This window comes from Myodes glareolus, chromosome 18 (assembly GCF_982192425.1).
Source record: "Myodes glareolus chromosome 18, mMyoGla1.1, whole genome shotgun sequence".
In the NCBI taxonomy this organism is placed as follows: Eukaryota; Metazoa; Chordata; class Mammalia; order Rodentia; family Cricetidae; genus Myodes; species Myodes glareolus.
In genome coordinates, this window is record NC_142043.1 from 32418707 (window position 1) to 32439316 (window position 20610).

At 44.1% G+C, this 20610-nt stretch overlaps 1 protein-coding gene across 11 annotated transcripts in view; it reads left to right on the forward strand.

Annotated features, from left to right (window-relative positions):
- The window catches only part of Dst (dystonin), a 408649-nt gene that overhangs the window by 80532 nt on the left and 307507 nt on the right, over window positions 1-20610 (forward strand). For all 11 annotated transcript variants that reach the window (XM_048430395.3, XM_048430401.3, XM_048430399.3 and 8 more), the window contains exon 4: window positions 16667-16874. In XM_048430395.3, the coding sequence (XP_048286352.3) occupies window positions 16667-16874 (208 nt within the window). The remainder of the gene's footprint in view (window positions 1-16666; window positions 16875-20610) is intronic.

Here is a 20610-nt window from a genome sequence, read left to right on the forward strand (position 1 = left end):
ATTCCTGTGTTTTTCTGTTTTTCTTTCTAGCCTATAGATTCTTTGTTCCTCCTTACTACTTCACCGATGCATTTAAAAACATATTATTGTTATTTTATCCATCATTTTTAGTTATTATACGATAAGAGGGCCTCTTAGGATACTAAATCTAGTATATCTGAAAAAAACTTTACTTTATGCTTGTATAGCTAAGGACATTTCCCAGATGGGTAGCTCAGTTCAAGCCATAGCATCCCCCAAATTCTGGCTTCCATTCCTAAAGTACTCTAGTTTTAAACAACCAGACAAACAAAAGCACCGTGTCAGAGTGCACTAGCTCCCGTCTGCCAAGATGTTGCTTTGTCCCGGTGTGGTTTGGTCTCCGTGTGGGCTGTGCAGTCCGTTTGTCCAGCTGCTCCTCACCCCCTCCTCTTAGAACAGATGGCACAGCCCCTCTGTTGCCCATGAGGAGAGGAGTGCATGCCTGCCCAGGGGACGGGGAAGGTCTGTAGCTGCTGATTTTCAAGCCCCAACTCCCAGCACATGGCATCCATAAATTAAGCCTACAGTCTTTCGGTCGCAGGGTTTTATATTCTGGGTTGAACATAAAACCTCCATAAATAGAGAAAACTTCATGTAGTATTTTATAAGATAATTAAGAAATAATAATTGTGGTCATCAAATTATTTTACGTTTATTTTATTCATCGATTTTTATCTGCTTTTGGCAATGAACAACTCCGTCAAAAGTGGAATCATTCATATAAATAAAAAATTAAATGAATAAAAATAAATAAAAAGTTTTAAAAAGTGGTATCATCCAAAAGATATTTTCCTCCCTTTTAAGGGTTACGTGAGTTCTGGGAGTCAGACGGTATTTTCTGTCCCCTCTGCAGGTACTATTCAGTCCGTATATCTCTTTTCACCTTTATCCTTAATTTACTAGCATTTAAACTCAGCTCAGAATCAGTATATATAAATAGGCTCTTTGTTATTTTGAAGAGGGAATATTAATGATATGAAATCCGGACGTCACAAGGTCTTTCAAGGTAAAGGTTTCTTGGTTGTCCCCAAGGAGCGAGGTGAAGGGGTGTGAACAGTGATGCCACACGGTATGAGGAGACCTGCCGGCGGGATGCACTTTCTTCTCTGTGTGCTGTGTTCCTGTTCTCATTGGCTTACCTCTCCTGTGTCCCTGGAAGCTTGCTGGAAGCTGATGACTGGGGACCCTTAGGTGTGAAGTGGGCAGACCACGTGAGATTATGCTTTCCATCCCCCACCCCTGCCCAGTTCAGGACAAACTTGGGGCTGGTGTAGCAGGAACCCTTGTGAGATGACAGAAAAAGAAATACAAACTGGAGGAAGCTGACCTTTATAGAGGAAGTCAGCATTTAGAGCGCTTTCAGCGTGTTTGGGGCAGTGTAGGTGCTCTTGGAGATGAATTCACCAACTGCTTTCCCGTTTCATAAGTATCGTATGAGTGGTAGAAGCTGCAGTAGCTGTGGAGTTTATGAGTGAGGGACACAGGTAGTACAGAGTAAGAATAAACATGGAAAGTGCCAGGTAGGGACCAGTGCGGCTGGGGAAACTGAGGCAGAGTAAGGGAGGAGGCAAGGGGTGGTGACTTTCAGCAGACTGTTACGTTAGATTTTTTTTCTTAAAATTAGTACTTGAGCAGATCTTTCAGGATGGATCCCAAGGCCTTGTGGGTGGAAAAACAGGTCTTGGATTTTACCCAGTGAAATGGAAGTCATGGGAGGGTTTTCGCATATGAATGATTACAAATTAGTTTTAATTTATGTTTATAAAACCTTTTTAATTGATCTTTTGGAATCTCACATCGTGCAGCACATCGTGCTCACCTCCCAGACTTCCCATGACCGTACCCCTCCTCCCTGACGTACTACCCCCTCCCAAAGTTCATTTTATGTTGTCTGTGTGTTCATTGAAACATGGTCAGATTCCTAGTGGCCAGCCCCGTAAGACCCGATGAGTCTTTCTCTGTTTGCATCTGATGCCTTTAGTTCAGAAGAGCCTGCAGTGTTGCTCGGTGTTGGGAGCAGGGCGGAGCCACTTCTCACCCAGGGCTATGAACATGGATTCAGGTGGCAGTCCCAACTGTGGGCATCTGCATGGGTTTCTGTTGTAACACAGGCAGCAGACATCAATGTGGCCCTTGGCCGTATCAGGACCACTGACGCACCCATGGCCCTCAGCGGCTACACGGACCACAAGCCTCGATGTGGTCTCAGATGGTTGCACATGCCACTCGCGTCAGCATGGCTAACCGAGGTAGCAAAGCCTAAAGACATCACCAAGGCATTGGGCAGTGACACAGACTGCATTCGTCCTGGGGCAGCAGCATGGACCACCGACACCAATGTGGCCTCTGGTGGTTTCCCGGACCATGGTGGTCCTTTGAGAAATCCAGAAAGTCAGACTTTCCTTCTTTCAGGACTCCTTCATTGTCCAGAGCCAGGGGAATCCTTCAGTTGGGCAGCGGGTTAGCAGGTTAGCGGCTGAGTCTGCATCTGCATGAGCTTCAGGCAGTTGTACACCATCTCATCAACCCTACCCTGCTGCACGATGGCAGTGTATAGACCCCAGCTTCTCTCACCTGTCCCTGCCACCACATTCCCACCTCTTCCCCCGAGCATGTCCTCGGCTCCATTTTTCTATATTTCCCACCTCTCCATCATAAATTTTTCATTGTAGTGGCACCTGCCCACCCTGGACTGCATGGCTTGGGCGGGGCTTGATTGACTTTTGGCATATCAGATCTGTTGTTTTAATTATGTTTTAAAGATTCAATCTAACGTCTGTGAGAATGACTGTTGAGGGCCAGGAAAGAAGTGAGGAGGCCAGATGGTATTTAGACAGGAGTTGGGATAAGAAGAATGTGGATCTTACCTGCTGAATGTTCACTGTGCACTTTCTGTGTGCCCCTTCTATTACTTTCAGTGGGCCGATTGTCCCTGTGTGGCACAGAACAGAACTAAGAGCTCCAGTGGTTTAGAAGGTGCTTTAAGGCTATACAGCTGAGAGTGTAGGAGTGCTCAATGAAACTCATAGTTTTAGCACAGCTTTTCAAGATGACGGGTGCCATTTAAAGTGTCCCACTGTATGCTAGATTTGGTCTTAATACCAGAATCTATTAATCTGATCTGCACCACTACTCTGACAGGAGGAGATATTATTCTCAGTTTTGGATGAGTGATCCAAGGTTCACAAACATTGTTATGAGTTACAATATGTACAAGAGTCACTTAGCTAGTCTGAGACAGAATGGAAATCCTGTAAACACCCCCATATTAAAGCCTTTGTTCTTCCTGTCACACCTTAACACTTCCCAGAATCCTTCCTGTGGTTTCCATTCTGGCAGGAAGAATTTTAACTGTGGCCTCGTTACTTAATGAGAAGACAAGAATTTATACAGTGGTGAGAAAGTATACTTTCCCTTTCTTCCTCTAATTCCTTTCAGATGGTTCACACCTCCTCTTTGGAGGAAATTGCTGACAACTTACTAATTGCTTAAGATGCATATCCATGCTTTATTTGTCCCTCTTATCAGCATGTGCATTTTACAAGCCTGTCACAGGCAGGGGAACATGGAAAGAGCAACTCTAATGGAGCAGTTCAGACGTGGTGGCACCAGCGCGTGGAGGCAGATCTTCTGACTCCCTCAGATTACATCAGCGATCACGTTCCCTCTGGAGAACTGGAGGGGCCCTGAGAAGATCAGGCTGCAGCTCCTGGGCCTGGGGAGCATGAGGAAGTGCTAGGAGCTGGAGGGCAGACCCACCCACAGATTCAGAGTTGGAGCTTCAGGCTGCTGAAGTACTTTGTCTTCTCTAGTTCCTGAATCGAGCTAGCCTGGGTTTCTATTAGGAAAGGACTTACTTGGTCCTTAGAAATTCTGCCTCTGTTGGTGAAAAATATTTCTAGGGAAAATTATGAAATGTTGTAGGATATTTTACTCTTTTGGCTTTGTGCGGGGTGGGGGGATGGGACACCACCCTGCTCCCAAATATATTACACACGAGCTTATTCTTAGTTATGAATGCCTAGCCTTAGTTTGGCTTGCTTCTGGCCAGCTTGTCTTATCTTAAATTATCCCATTTACCTTTCACCTCTGGGCTTTTCTTTCTCTATTTCTATATACCTTACTTTACTTCTTTCTCCATGGCTTGCTGTGTGACTGACTCCACGATCTCCTCGTCTCCTGTTCTCTTGTTGCTCGTTCTGTGTATGCTGCCTGCCAACCCCGCCTGTCCTTGGGGTTGGCTGTCCATCTCTTTATTAGGACCGTCAGGTGTTTTAGACAGGCAGACTAACACAGCATCAGAGTTAAACAAATACAGTGTAAACAAAAGTCACACACCTGGAAATAATATCCCTCATCAGAAATAGGCAACATTTTCTTCCTTCAGCAAACCTTGATTCCCTTTTTTTCTATCAAGGTATTTTTCCAGGATATAGTCTGATGACCTCACACTCAAATATGAATGACTCATATTTCTTGAGGTTTGATTAGAAATAAAAGCTTTACAGATAATGAATGAATCATTGCTACACAATGAAGCAAGGTAGATTTTTTTTATTTCGTAGACAAAAAAAAAATCTGCATTGAAGGGGCCGGAGAGATGGCTCAGTGGTTAAGAGCACAGGCTGCTCTTCCAGAGGTCCTGAGCTCAATTCCCAGCAACCACATGGTGGCTCACAACCATCTGTAATAAGATCTGGCGCCCTCTTCTGGCGCACGGGCATACATGGAGGCAGAATGTTGTATACATAATAAAAATAAATAAATAAATCTTTAAAAAAAATCTGCATTGAAAATCATTGTTTTGTGGAATGAAGGTTAGTTCGTGTTTCTTTGGCGAAACCATAGCCTCTAGTTTTTGGTAAAACATTTGACTTGGGTTTCATATTGTCTTGTATTAATTAATTAATTAATTAATTAATTAATGTATTTTCATTAATCTCCAAGTGAAAGCTGTGAAACACATTTAGTGTTGTGCTTTATTAGAGGCTCAACCATACTGCTTTGATAGTGCCTAGTAGCCAGTGAAGGTTGTGATCGTCCTCATTCAGAATGTGGGCAGGTCGGAGAGGTCCATCGCTCCTCTTCGGGAGTTAATTAAGGAGATGAAGCACGTGGCTTCCTCACTCAGGCTGGTGGAAGCCCCTGCAGACTGCCTAAAGTGGAAAACAACCGGAGCAAGTGTTTGTGCCTCTCTAAAATGGAGTCGAGGCGGCATCTGGGGTAGCCAGTTGTCCAAGTTCAGCTTGTCAGAGAAGCAGCACCAGTCAGACATATGCACATTCAAACACACACATGTATCCACGGACTAACTTATTTTAAGAAGTTAGCATAAGAGATTGTGGAAATGGCAGCGCTAAAATTTGTAGGGCAGGCTGGCAGCCTGGAAATTCGGGTGAGAACTGGTTTAACAGTCCTGAGCCCAACTTCTGTTTGCCTCCCACTAGAAACTCAGGACATCTGTGTTGCAGTCCTCTGGAAACTTCTGGAAACCTGAGTATGTGCTCATGAGACCTTCTTCTGATTGGTTGAGGAGAGTCATTCACTTTACTTGGTGTCTGCCGGTCTAAATAATAAAAGAACAATGTCTGCACTGATGGTTTATCAGAAGCTAGGTGCTTGGCCTAGACAAGCACATTTGTTGTTAGGGACGCACAGGGTCAGTTCCGTGGAGGGAATGGAGTGGGGCACAAGTGGACAGCTGTTCACTCATTTTGTGCAGTGCTTTTCTGATAAAATTCATGGCTCTTTTTGTTGCTACCACATATTTTGACACATTGTTTTTTTTATTGAAAAAAATTATTTTTTCATATAGCCAGGCAGTGGTGGCTCACACCTTTAGTCCCACTACTTAGGAGGCAGAAACAGTTGGATCTCTGTGAGTTCAAGGCCAGCCTGGTCTACAAAAGGTTCCAGGACAGCCAGGACTACACAGAGAAATTCTGTCTTTTAAAAAAAAAAAGAAGAAGAAGAGGAGGAGGAAGAAGAGGAGGAGGAGGAAGAGAAGAAGAAGAAGAAGAAGAAGAAGAAGAAGAAGAAGAAGAAGAAGAAGAAGAAGAAGAAGAAGAAGAAAAGAGAATAAGTTTTCCAGATAGTATGTTCTGATCAGTTTCCCCTCCCCAACTCCTCCCAGAGTCTCCACTTTTCTACTAGTTCCACACTTGTGCCTTCTTTTTTCTCTCTCTTTAAAAGACAAAGAAAGCAAACCAGAGTAAAAACAAAACAAAAACCTCAAAGAAAAAGCAAGGAAACACACATATAAAGAAAATTCCTAAAAACATAAAACCAAAAACCATAATACGCAAGCAAAACACCAACAAAAAAAAATACCTAAGCAAAGTGATATGCAACACAATTACCACCGAGTTTCGTTGTGTTGGGCTCTACTGCTGGGCATGGGGTTAAGAAAACGAATTTTTCCTTTGCAAGAAGGTGACAGTTGCAGGTAGCTTCTGAGTTCTCCCAGCACTGGGACCCCATCTTGCTTGAACCTGTGACACACTCTCTGTGAGCTCATCAGTCCTGATGTGTTTTGACACATTCTTTGCTTTTATTATTGTTAGAGGAAGCATTGCACCAGCTGGAAAGCCCTTGATGAGAAAAGGAGGATAAAAACAAAACAGGCAATCTTTCAGGGTCAGGAGGGCAGCTGGGAAGGGGAGGAAGGTCAGGGGTTGGAATTCACACAACTCATCCATGCACATTATGAGCAAGCAAGGGAGTCGTGGGGCTGTGAACTAGAGCAGAGGACTGTAAGTGAGCAGGGCTGGGCTGGGGGCACTGTGAATGAGCGAGTGCATTTGCTCTATAAGCACAGTGGGACCAGTTCATCTACTGCTTTCAGACAATCAGAGGTCAGAAGAAATATGGGTATTATTATTTTGTGTTTTTGAGCAATATCACGGCTCATAAGTTGCTACAAGACTAATAATAACATAACACATCTGCTATGGTCCACGATGTTGTCTCTCATAAGAAAGGTGACAATGCACAAATGGTTGATGCACTTTGTCCTCTGTATATATGAGGAAAGCACAAAGGAAGGGCTGAGTAGCTCAGGGAGACTGTCAGTGGCGTGCTGTGAGCTGTCCAAGCCCGGATACTGCTGACTAGTTTGGCTTCTGCAAGCAACAGCTCACCATGCAGTGCAGCAGGTCTCTTGGGGGTCTCTGTTTACTTAACCTCGTATCTTCAAACAGTTAGGGTCAGCAAATGGCTTCACAGGTTCAGCATCCAGACTGCTCCTTGTGTCGATTCCTTGGGACCCTTGCTCTCCTTTCTTCTCTGGCTCCCATACTAACTCCTTCCAGCCTAATTTCCACCTTCTCACTGGTCCTACTGAACTCCCTTAGCTGACGACCCTGCCAGCTAGCCTTCTGCTCAGGTTTTCTTTTTCTCTCTAAATATTTCAAATCCGTCGTTCCCCTCCATCTCTAATCTTGGTGATGTAGTTGGAGCCTTCGTTATTTATTATCAGACTGGTCTATTCGTTACCCTTCTGTAATTACCTCATACCTGGTAATGAGATAGCAGTGACTAGTGTTCAAATAGATTCTCTTCTTCCCTGGTTTTAGAATAATTTCAAATAACCTTAAAAACGACTGCTACCATTATCACGTAGTATTATTATTAGTAGTAGTAATAATATTACTACTATTAGTAATATTAGTAGTAATATTATTACTGCTATTATCACGTGTGTGCTCCGGCCATGGCGCACATGTGAGGTCAGAGGACACCTTTTGGGAGTTGGCTTTCTCCTCCTCCAACTCAGGTCACCAGGCTTGCACAGCAAGGGCTAACCTGCTGAGCTGTCTTGCAGGCCCCAAAGTAACCTTAAAAAATAAAAAAAAAATGTGCTTGGGAAGGAGAAGAGAAAAAGAGGAGACCCTTGGTGTTTTTAGCCCTAGTTGGAAAATGTCTCTCCCTGAATCTCAGTGCACATGGGTCCCACCTAGTGAAGCCAGGCTGCAGGAACTGGGTTTCCAGTGTGCATGAGAAGCAGCTACCGTCTAGACAATGAGAAGCTGTGGTATGAGATACTTTAATTTTTGTTTCAGCTCAAGTTCAAACTTCTAGAACTTTATACCTTTCCAAATGGCCCCCACTTCTTCTACTTCACAGCATATCCCAGAGTGTAAAGGAATGGGAGGGGGACACTAGTGGCTTCAGGCTGTGCTTGGACTCCCCTGCTGCACTCCCTGTGACTGCCTCCAAGGGACCTTTATTCTGCTCCGGGGTTCTGATCTAACCCCTGGGGCCTCTGAAAAGTTGACTCTGTGCCGCTCGACATCCCTTCCTCTGGGGATCCTTTTCCAAGATTTAAGAAGTTCTGAATTGACACCCCACAGATGCTCCCCCAAATCCAAATCCAAGGGGGCCTTTATGGTTTTTTTTTTTTTTTTTTTGGTGTGAGCCTAGGGAATCTGTTTTCATCTAGACTTAAAGCTCTTTGTACAGTTTTAGTATTAACAGATCAAGGTTAGTATAATTAAAAAAAAATAGGCATTCCCTTGCAGATTGATTTTGCTTCCTGCCCTGCCATATACTTTCTATAGGGACATCCAGAGAGAGAGGAGGCCATGTTAATTTATGAGAGAAAGATCTACTGTAAGGATATGGGAAAACAAGGCAGCTCTTCTAGATGTAGAGGTTTTGAGTCAGCCATAGTTGCTCAGACTGGATCTCAGAGTTGGTCTGACTGACAAATCTTAGGGAGAAACTAAGTGTTAATGGAGGGATTTAGAATGCATTTAACATGAATACCCAGATGGGGTTGGTGGTGGTGATGTCTGGTTGAACTGGCCTAGTGTTCAGCATCCCAGCTAGGTTGAGTTTCCCACCACTCCAGTTCAGAGGCAGTGCGTCTCTTTGTGCCCAGCTATGGTTCTAGGTCCCAGTCAAGTATGGTTCAAAGGGGGAAAATTTTCTTCTCAATGCATATATGGCAGCTCTTTCTTCTGAGTGGAAACTTCTTCTAAGCTTTCAGGCTTTGTTCCAGTGTAATAACAAAAGTTTGTTGTATGTGTATGTGTGTGTGTGTGTGTGTGTGTGTGTGTGTGTGTAGTGTGTTTAATGAAGCAGTAATTCTTGACTTAATAACTGCTTGAAGTGAGAACATGCTTATGAAAGCAATTTTCTGCAATTTCATTAAGGAAAATAGGTAATGAAATGGAAGCATAAGGACCCGTAGAGATACAACCTTCTCTCCCTGTCAGTGGGGAACAATTAAGCAGCTACAGTTTTTAAAGTGCTGGTCTGCTGGTACATTTAGTCTTTTGCTGTTGTCTCTGGTAGTGGAAACAGCGAATTAAAAAGGAACATGTTGGGAAGACACAAGGGCACCCCCAAACAACAGAACGCTTTATCTGCTAAGTTTGGAGGTGACAGATAAGGGAGTTTGGTGGACTTTGTCTCACTGCTGCAGTCCTACAATCTTCCTGGTCCCCTGCCGTCAGCTTTCTGCTCTCGGATACAGCAAGCCTGAGTAAGTAGCATCACCTAGTATCCAAAATTTCAAGAATGCTCATTTCTTCTGCCAGTGCAGCTGCACACACTGGCACCGCCGTGTTTCCTGTTTCTCATGAAATAATGAAAGCCCACAGGAGCCAGGCAGTTTTCTCAAGGTCACACGGCTATTCTCCAGTATTCACTCAGTCATCATGTATGCAACTTCAACTTTCTACAAAACAACATAGATGGCAGAGGGCGTATGGACTCTGCAAAGGGTCTGCTTTTATGCCTCAGGCTCTACACAAGATGTGACCCTAGCCCGTATCTTCTTTCTAACAGGAACCATTGCCACGTCCTTGTTTTGAAGTACTTAGAATCAAAGTCTCTCTCATGACATTGCGTAGGTAGGTTAATGCAGGTAAAATCAAACCAGCCGGAAGCCAGTGGGTATCGCGGGAGATTCCTGGGAAGTATGAGTCAGCATCTGTAGTCTCATACAATTCTCTAACATTTCCTGAGAATTAAAGATATTTACCATAATAGAGGAGACTGACTCAGCACTTAGGGAAAACTGATGTCACCTGGTGTTGTTGGATAGCCACTTAACTAAAATATTCCATACTGCCTCCATTTTGTCTTTTTCTGGCCATCCTCTATAGTTCTTGTCTTATTAAAAACACTCTGATGGAGTTGGAGAGATAGCACTTGCTGTTCTTCCCTGAGGTCATGAGTTCAATTCCCAGCAACCACATGCTGACTTAGAACTATCTAAAATGAGATATGGTGCCCTCTTCTGGTGTGTAGGCATGCAGGCAAAACACTGAATACATAATAAATAAAGGTTTAAAATAAAACAAAACAGAGGCTCTGTGAGTGAAGCCAGTCTGCTCTACAGGGTGAGTTCCAGGACGGCCAGGGCTACACAGAGAAACCCCAGTCTCAAAAAACAAAACAAAAACACTTTCACTCCCATTCTGTTGCTTAGCATTGTGCCTCCTTCCTCCCACCCTTTATCTTTCCTTTATTCTCTGAATACAGTGGTATCACCATCCCTGAAATGATGACCGGAGTCTCAGACTATGTATCATTAAAAAAAGAAAAAGGACCAGGTGAAGACTATGCCAGAATGAAAAGCGTATGTGTTCGATACCTGAATTTTCATATGAAGTCTTCATAGCGTTAAATATTTGCCAGTAATTTGCCTTTGAAAACTGCCCGGCTGACCCCAGAACACCCTCTCCTACCAGTCTTTGCCAGCCCTTGGCAACACTGGGTAGCATTCTCCCAGAGGTGTGCTGTGCTGCAGTTTGGTGGTCCAGTCAGATTCCACTGTTCCCTTGAAGTTGACTTATTTGTATCAGTGTTTCTATAGTATTCCTAGAAGATACATTTTAAGCTGAATTTGTAAGGATAGATACTTACTTGTAAGTCTCTGTATTTCCAGCATCTTTCACATTCCTTCAAGGAAGGAGCCTATGGATAGGTAAGACATATTTTCAAATGGCTGATATAAACAAACATCACCATAAAATGCAAGATTAAGTATTGTCTAGCTACAGAAGTGTTTTTAGTTGTGTCCCTGATTTCTTTCTGTTTTGTGGGACTGTTTTTCAGGGACATGTTTGTTTTTCTCTTTGGTAAATTATTTAAAATATTCTTCCTGTGGAAAGTCATATTTGTAGATATTTAAATACAAGCTAGTCCTTGATGTCTGTATTTTCATACCTTTGCCTTTTAAGCTAATTCTTGCTGTGTAGCCCAGGGTGACCTCAAACTACTACTTTCATGCCCTGCAAATACATGGGAAGATCTTCGAGGGCTTTGAGCATGTTCTGTTTTCTCTAGTGCAAGAACACAGTATGATCAAGAAGACAGGCTTTGCAGTTGGAAGGTACCAAGTTTTGGCTCCACGTTGTTCTAATAGAGTGGACATAGATAAGAAATTCAAGTTCCCCCAAAATCTTTTTCTGTTTTGGGTTGTTGTTTCAGATGCTCAACTAATGAGTTAAAATGTCTAGTGCCTGATTACAGTCACTCAGTAAACGATGCATCTGGGTGGAATATATTGATTAAGCAGGAAGAAAGCCAGTCCTGATTCTAGTGAAGACTGTCTCCAGTTCGAAGCCATGCTTTTAATGGGAACTTCAGTTAATGTTGCAGTCCCGCCCATTAGCCATAATAGCCAAGCTATGGAATCAACTGAAGTGTTCACCAGTGGATGGACAGATAAACAACATGGAGCTTCATAAACGGGATGTGACTTTTAAGCCTTAAAACAAGAGGAAGCTAATCCTTGTTACTTGTGAAAAAGAGCCGGAGGGTGTGGTGTCAGATGCCTGTAATCCCATCATTTGAGAGTCTGCGGCAGGATGACCATGGGTTGGAGAGCACCGTGGATTGCATAGCTAAGTCAAGGCCAGACAAGGGTTGAGGATGTCAGCCAAGAAGCAGAGCACCTGTATTGTCTCACAAGGGTTAGACTTGGCTCAGTCCCTACCCTCCCTCTCCACAACAGGCAGCTAAAAGACTTTTTACATATTTCCCCTCAATTCTTCGTTTGGACCCTCCCCCGAATCAAGAGTAGTTATCCTATCATCACAGTGGCTAGTTCTGTTTAACTCAATTAAAAGTAATTACAGACATCATGTTTCTTTAGTCTGCGTGTCCTTAAGATCAGGACATCTTTTCTACAACTATCATATTACTGTCACACCTTAGAAAGTTATAGTCCTGATATATGTGATAAACCGTCATGACTCATGTTTAGATTTTTCCCAATTCTCCCTAGGATGTGCTTTTAGCTTTCTTTCTTTCTTTCTTTCTTTCTTTCTTTCTTTCTTTCTTTCTTTCTTTCTTTCTTCTTTCCTTCCCTCCCTCCCTCCCTCCCTCCCTTCCCTCCCTCCCTCCCTCCCTCGCTTCCTTCTCCTGCCCTCCCTTCCTTCCTCCTTCCTTTCTTTTCCTTTTTTCCTTCCTCCTTCCTTTCTTTTCCTTTTTTCCTTCCTCCATTCCTTCTTCCCTTCCCTTCCCTTCCCTTCCCTTCCCTTCCCTTCCCTTCCCTTCCCTTCCCTTCCCTTCCCTTCCCTTCCCTTCCCTTCCCTTCCCTTCCCTTCCCCTCCCCTCCCCTCCCCTCCCCTCCCCTCCCCTCCCCTCCCCTTCCCTTCCCTTTTATTTAAATAATGCAGAGTTCAATCATGGTTCCTCTCTCTCTCTCTCTCTCTCTCTCTCTCTCTCTCTCTTCTCACATACTCACACACATACACACATGCACATACACACATATTTGGTGGCCCTTTTGGTCTGTTACATACTGAAGAGTCCCTTCTTTTTAGGAAGTATGTTTCAAACTATAAATTGTTTTGTAGAATCTAGGACAGACATCTTATAAAATAGCCCATAATCAGGATTTGTGTAAATCTTCTCTTATTTTTATTTTTTTTCAAAATTTATTTATTTATTATGCATACAGTGTTCTAGCTGCATGTATGCCTGTAGGCCAGAAGAGGGTACCAAGTCTCATTATGGATGATTGTAAGTCAGCCAGCATATGGATGCTGGGGATTGAACTCAAGGACCTCTGGAAGAACAGCCAGTGCTCTTAACCTCAGAGCCATCTCTCCAAGCCCCTCTTCTCTTATCTTTTTAAAAAAATTAATGCGAAACATACATATATAGACATGTGGATAGGCGATGAGTGTGTGGGCCAGTGAGAGTGTGCTCTTCAACCCGTGGGACTCTGGATGTCTGGCTCTTTAACAGAATCCTTGTCTTTGGATTTGTTTCCCAGTGGCTTTAGAGGGTACCCGGTGCCAAGACAATTTCCTGGCAGTTTCTCACAGGCCGTGCGGGCTGGGTCACATCCAGTTAGGCAGTCCTACTGTCGACGGCGCAGAGTTACTGTCCATTTAAAAATGTCACATTACATAATTATCCCGGAATTAGAAGATTTGGGTTGTTTCTGTACCATGTAAATGAACTGGCTATCAGGAACGTTAGAGTGATCTTTTGGTGATCTAATTTGATAAAATTGGCTTAATATCTCGAGTTGTAGAAGACCCGGTGCAGGGTTGTTTGAGTCATCACAGCCTAGTGTTTTTATTTGTTCTGGTTATAGAAACTCAGTATGAGTACAGAGGTAGTGCACACCCATTCATGGGGAAAAAGAGAGCGACAAATGTCAGCTTTGTCTTCACAACCCAATCACCCTTTCCCTTTCTGGTGAACTAGTTCCTATTTCCCTTGTTATCTGCAAATGGTGATGACAGAGGGTGGTGTGAATTGGAGCCCTAACCCCAGGGTCAGGAGGCCAGAGAATCCTGTGCATTTGCTGATGTAGTTTCTGTGTAATGGCTTATGTGTTTCGCTCTGGAAGGAGGCTTCAGTGGGCTCCATTCACTTAGTTTTCATATCTGATATTTTCTCTGGACATTTTCTTTTGGTGAATTTAAAAATTGTAAGAAACAAATGAAACGTGTTAATCTTTGTCATTGCCCCGAGATAACCACTCTTGAATAGTAATACATCATCTGTCTTTTTATACACACAGTGGGTACACATATGTATATGGATTTTTTTAAGGTTTCATTATATATGAATTATTTCTTCTTTGTTAAATGTCGATCAACATTTTTGTTTACTTGCTGCAGAGTAGCCCATGGGATAGATACAGTATATTTAACTAGTCCCCTATGGATGGACATGAATATTTGTATTTTGATAAGAGTTAATCTTCAGGCAACCAATAGAATAAGAACTAGGAACGTGGAGCTTTTGATGCTCTTGGGGTCTTTTTCCTTTGTCCTAAGCCCTCATCAAAGGTCAGGCTCTAGAGTTTGGGTCAGAGAACTGTTTACTTTTCTCCAAACAAATAAAACACAGTGGTGTTCTCATACTATTCTCTCCAGCCCCAAGATAGTGACATGATTTGGCAAGTCATTACAGATCAATAAGGACTATAAAAATTTATGTGAGCTCTCCACTTTGAAGTAGCTTCATTTAAATATAGTCTCAATTTTCCAGCTGTCAAACGGGCTTTCATTTTGTAGAACGTACCTCCAGTTCTAAAAGTGATTTTTGTCTGTGTGTGTTTGGGAAAAAAGTGTAATACTCTCACTGTTAAAAGGCTTGAACCCTGTAGACAAGTAGGGGTGTAGGGGCGTTGCTGCTTAGAAGCATGTCTGATATAAATGTGTGTGATCTGTACGTCCCTATAGTAAACTGTTGAAAGACGTGGTCCTGATAATTTTTTTTTCTTACTGTTCTCTTATCTAGTTATCAGTGGCATGGCCAGATTAGAGGCTGTGCCAGTCAACACCCTTGGGTCCAGGGAAGTAACTGTTCCCATCTGGCTGTAAGGTGATTAATAGTGTTGCTGTCATGGCATAAATCACATTTTGTTGTTCAGTCAGCTGAGACTCTGACCATTAAAAAAATTTACTCTGCAAAAATCAATAACCAGTGGTTTTTGGAAAGGCACAGTTATTCCTCCCATCTCAGGACAGATTAGCAAATTACTGCTCTCACTAAAATAGTGCGGAAATCCAATCTCAAAGATAAAGGATGGCCTTAAGAAAGGACAGGTAGAAAGCCATTTTGAAGAGCACGAGGCAACCAGAGAACTCCAATAACCCCTAAAAGTCCTTAAGAGTGTCTCCCCCTTTAGATCCCACCAACAGCAAACCTCAGATAAGTCAACTTGAATTTTCAGAAAAGCTTAGGGAAATAAATTGGGTTGGTAACAGCCAAATGCTGTGGTTTAAAATACAGAAATTCAAGTTTATTCATTTACTTTCCTCAAGTTTGCTTACTGTCTTCCTATTACCAGGAAAGTGAACATAAATTAGATAAATATTACCATGCATCGTGCTTTGGCCATGAACAGCTGCGGTTTGAACGGTGGGCAGTGGTCCTGATGCCGTCATAGCCTGTTTATCAGGTCCTGTGTGAGTGCTTGGATGTTGTGCACATATCCCTTTGCTGCTGCGGCTACCAGTGTTTTTGCTTCAAATTGGAGCTTGCCTCACTGAGATTTCTGCCTGCAGCTTGCTGCTTGGGAACCCATTGCTACAACTTTCATCTCGAGGAATTCAAACTATGCTAGTTTGGCATCTTCACCTTGAGCCCCAGCAAAGAGGCAAATGAAGACTACCACCCTTCAGTACTTTTGAGAATTTTTAATGAAGTCCACAGCACAGATATTCGGCATCTTTTTCTCCTTGAGCTACAGACTGTCTAAATAGTTACAGACACAATCCACTAAAAAAGAAGGGATAGCGCTGTGTGCCTTTTTATGAAAAATCTGAGTCTGAGGATACCAAGCTCCTGCTGAATCTGAGAGGAATAACCTTCAGGCAAAGTGTTTTTGGTAAAAGTCCGTGTTTCTCATCTTGCTGTGTGATGGCTTCTGCTGAGAGCGTGGCTTCCTGTCCCTGCGCTGTGTCCTTCTCATTTACATTATTGGCAGTTGTTCCCTGCTGGAAGTTTAAATTATCTCAAGAACTCTAAACTGAGTTCAGATGTTTGTTTATTGGCGTTGCCTTTGGCTTTTGAAAACAGGCTTTTGTGCTCTCCCAGTCTTAAGAAAAGGCTCTTCTCAGAATCAGCCCTCCCTCCCTCCTCGGCCTTTTCTGGGAACCTGCTTCAGGCTCATGCAGAAAATTAAATAAAGAGCACACAGGGCTCAGAACTGGTTAAAAGGAGGTTCCCGCGACTAGGCGGCTTGAAGCGGAAAGGAGGTGGAACCCAACATCCTGCATTTGTGCTTTGTTTTTGAAACTTAAAGTTAGTTGCATTAATGAATTAACCAGAAGGCTAGTAATGGAAAATGTTTCTTCTGTCCTGGTGGGGGAGCCAGATACTATAGATTTGTCACAGGAAGGCTGTTGATTCTGGCTTCATTGTTGGGCTAGTCATTTGTTGAGCTGGTGGCTGGAGCGCAGGCCACACACTTCTTCCTTCTGGTCTTCATGTATTGGAGCCGCTTGCTTATAGTTTCTATTGGAGCAGACTTGGCCAAGAAAATATGGTGAGCCCGGGAGTTCGTTTTATTTTTATGTGTGTGTGTTTTCTCTGGCGGGCAGAGAGAGCAGTTTGGAGGTGGGGAGAGGGCAGAGTTATCGTAACTGATGATCATTTGTGAGCGGGGATCGTTTGTGAGCCTTCTGCCGCTAAGCTTTTCCTGTGTCATCCTCCTCAGAGCTCCGGGAACGCGTCCTACCGCTGCTCTATGTCCTCCTCTGCGGATTTTTCTGACGAGGATGATTTCAGCCAGAAATCTGGTTCAGCATCTCCAGCTCCGGGAGACACCTTACCCTGGAATCTGCCTAAACACGAGCGGTCCAAAAGGAAGATTCAAGGGGGCTCGGTGCTGGACCCGGCTGAGAGGGCTGTGCTTCGGATAGCAGGTAAGTGGGGGAGGGGATGGAGAGGGGATCAGGGTGGCAGAAATTCACCCCTCTGTTCCCTGGTGCTGTATCTGCAAGCTGATGCGCTGGGGAGAAATTTGTCTCAGGTGGGGGAGGAAATGACCATGTTTACTTCCCGGAGCGCTTCGCCTCCCTGCACTGGTGACTAAGCTGTTTGGCTCTGCTTTCTGGTTGGATGAATCGATAGATTCTGAAAGCAAGCAAATATTTACAGGTATCTGTGCTAAACTTACTGTGGATGCACACTGACCATCGAGGCAACCCGAGAGTATTAATACCATAGACTTTCTGGAGGATTTTGCTGGAAGCTGGGGGAGGCCAGCCTTCGTTTTCTTTCTTTCCCTTTCCTCCCCGCCAAGGGCACTGAGATACGCAGGTCTAACTCAAGTCTCATGGTTTTTGGTACCTAGGATGCTGAGCACAACCCAGCAATTTGGACATTTTTTTTTTTTAAATGTAGCTTTTCTGTATGCATCATGTATCCATAGGTGCTTTGTGTCCTTAGTGTTTGTGAGGGACCATTATGTACTCTGGATTAATTAATACATGGGGAGAGGCCAGTGTTTCTGTCCTGTGCGAGGGATAGCTTGTTTTACATAGCTGAAAACTGAGAACGCCAAGGAAGCAGCTTTCAGGCCCGTAGCTCCCCTGGGGCTTGTGCAGGCATACATATGGGTTGTGTGGGTCAGTTTGCAGGAGAGTGGCTTCCGGGTGGATAGCTCTGCATTCCTTTAAGTTTTCCCCCACTCTTGGAAATGGTAATGGGGCAGGATGGACAGGGTATGTCTCTGGAGATTCACTTACAAAGGCCAAAGGCTAAAGGCCAGATGTTCAGGCCTCCTTCCCTCTCCTGTCCCCAAGTTGTAGCTAGGCAGGGTTGGGGGCTGTGCACTCATAGTTGCTTTTGCTTCCCAGGTAATGCAACATTGGGGCTTTGTCTTCAGCCATCAGGGTGCCTAGAGTCTCCATAGGGTTCCCCAGTGGGATTTTTGGATTATAAGAGAAACAAACAGCTTGGCCAATCACTTTGTAGTCAGGGTTTCTGGGGCAACAGCCCTGAGCTTCTTTTGGCTTCTGTTGTGAGATGCTGGCTGGTGTCACCCAGCCTTCCAGAAGGAGGGGTGGAGCAGGAAGGGGAAGGGGAGGAAGATGGCCATTGGAAGTCAAGTGAGAGTGAGGCGGTTTGGGCCTTGGCCCTGACTGCCCTCCTGTCTGTGTTTAGTCATCGGGCCTGCCTCTGTCTTCTTGAGAGCCCACTGCAGTCCAAGCCTCACAGGAGCGGAAGGACACTAGCAGACCCAGACTTTTGGCTCAGCAAAAGGAGAACATAGGTGAAGGGGAAGCTGTGTGCAAGCTGTCGGCGTGGAAAGCCTCAGGCATCAAAGCAGGGTGCCCATTCCCTGTAGTTCTGTTGTTGTTTTGGTTTTTGTGTGTTTTTTGTTTGCTTTGATATGAACTCACTGTATAGCCCTGATTAGCCTGAGACTCCTTATGTCGGTCAGGTTGGCATCAAACTCTTGGAGATCTGCCATCTCTGCCTCTCGGATTCTGGGATCCAAGTCATGCACCACCACACCCAACATGTAGTTTTTGCAGGAGGTGGATGTTTTGTTTGTGTAGTGAAGGAGTTAATGAGGTAGAAACAGGTAGGTGTTTGTCGGTGGGAATGTAATTACATAAACTCCAGAACATGTTAGCAGGTATATGCCACGGGAGCTGTTCTTCCCCACCAGTGAGCACTGTAGGCAGCAAAGGCATGGAGGGGTCAGGGAGAGCAGTGGTTCAGAGGGTACTGCAGGTCTGAGGGCAGAGGCCAGTGCTGGGCTCTGTGAAATGTCCGCTGAGTTTGAGGTGGGATACTGAGACCTCAAAGTATCTACTTCTAAAGTCATACAAATTCTTCAAAAAATAGAATAAAACTAAATGAACAACAAACAATATAGAAGTGTAGAGGCATATTGTGGGTTTTTTTTTGTTTTTTGTTTGTTTGTTTGTTTGTTTTTTGTTTTTTGAGACAAGGTTTCTCTGCAGCTTTGGAGCCTGTCCTGGAACTAGCTATTGTAGACCAGGCTGGCCTTGAACTCACAGAGATCCTTCTACCTCTGCCTCCCGAGTGCTGGGATTAAAGGTGTGCACCACCACCACCCGGCTATATTACGGCTTTTTAAAATATTAGTAAATTACATGTTTGCTATGCAAATCACAAATGATAATCCCACATGGAGGACAGAGTTGGAGCCAGTCCACGATGTTTATTTAATCCCTTGTGTGTCTAAATTACGAGATTCAGGTATATTATGTATCAGACTGGCCACTGTTTACCCAGTGCAGTGAGGGTATAGTCTGTCTGAGGGAGCCAGGTGACACGGATAGTTTGAAAACGTGTCACTAAAACTTCCACTTCTACTTTTACAACACGTTTGACGTTCTTCTTGGAACTCAACTCTTGTTTGGAATTCATCGCTTGTGAAAGATGGGGTGCAGGTCAGGAGTGGGGAGAAGTTTGTGGTGCTCATGTGATAGTTCTTAAGGCCATTGGAGTAGAGTTGTTTGTGAAATGTCCCCTGAGTCAAAAAGCCACGTGGGCCGTAGGATGACTTAATTCATCTGTCGTTAACACATGCCTGTTGAGTAAAACACAGAAGAGAACACAGTTCTGCCTTAAAAAAGTCATAGTTAATATAACGAATAGATGTGTTGCCAGATGGTTACAGCATGCTTTGAGAGATTAGCCGTCATGGCTGGACGCACCTAATATTAAAAGAACCGGAGGAGTCTCCTTGACCTTGGGGAGAAGGGAGATGTGGGAGGCTCCTGGAAGGGTGTTGAGAGGAAGTACTACTTGATCTGAGATCAAAAGAGCTTGATAGAATTAGGGTGACAGGGAAGGCCACTTCAAAGGATGGAACGGCGTGAGCACAGACAGGGGGCTTGTTTAAATGTGACCTGCAAGCGGCATGTGTAGCTAAGTGTAGGGATTACAAGGAGGGTAGAAACTGCGTTGGGAGGTGCAGTATTGAGCCCTTGGGGCTGCTCCCACTGCACACAGTGGAGACGCTGGAAGGTCTTAGAGCAGTGCAGTAATGCAATCAGGTTTGTGTTCTAGGAAGTCAGTGATGGTGACGTGTTTCTGATACTTTATTGATCTCTATCTACAGATAGCTCAGTGGTGGAGCCCTTGCCTTGGCTGCCCAAGGCCTTGGTTTGATGCACAGCACTGAAAAAATATTTACTGCTGGGCAGTGGTGGCGCACGCCTTTAACCCCAGCACTCAGAAGGCAGAGGCAGGCAGATCTCAGTGAGTTTGAGGCCAGCCTGGTCTACAGAGTGGGTTCCAGGACAGGTTCTAAAGCTACAGACAAGCCCTGTCTCTGGGGTGGGGAAGTTATTGTCACTTCATTATATTAAAAGCTGCAGTTATAGGGCTCCTGTGTCTCTTTCTCGGATCACTGAGACTGAGTAATAGGTAAGGATGGGGACTTTGTAACACTGTATAAGTGCATTTTAGATGTGAGTAATACACATCTGCTGTTCTTAGCTGTAGGGTATTGTCAGTTGGATTTTCTGTCTTGAAATTACCAGTAAATGCCCTTGGTTCTTCAGTGATAATGTTTTAAAAAGAGATGTTTTTTAAGGCTAGGATTGGCTGATTGGAACAGTGGTTCTCAACCTGTGGGTTGCGACCCTTAGATGGTTCGCATCAGATATCCTTTGT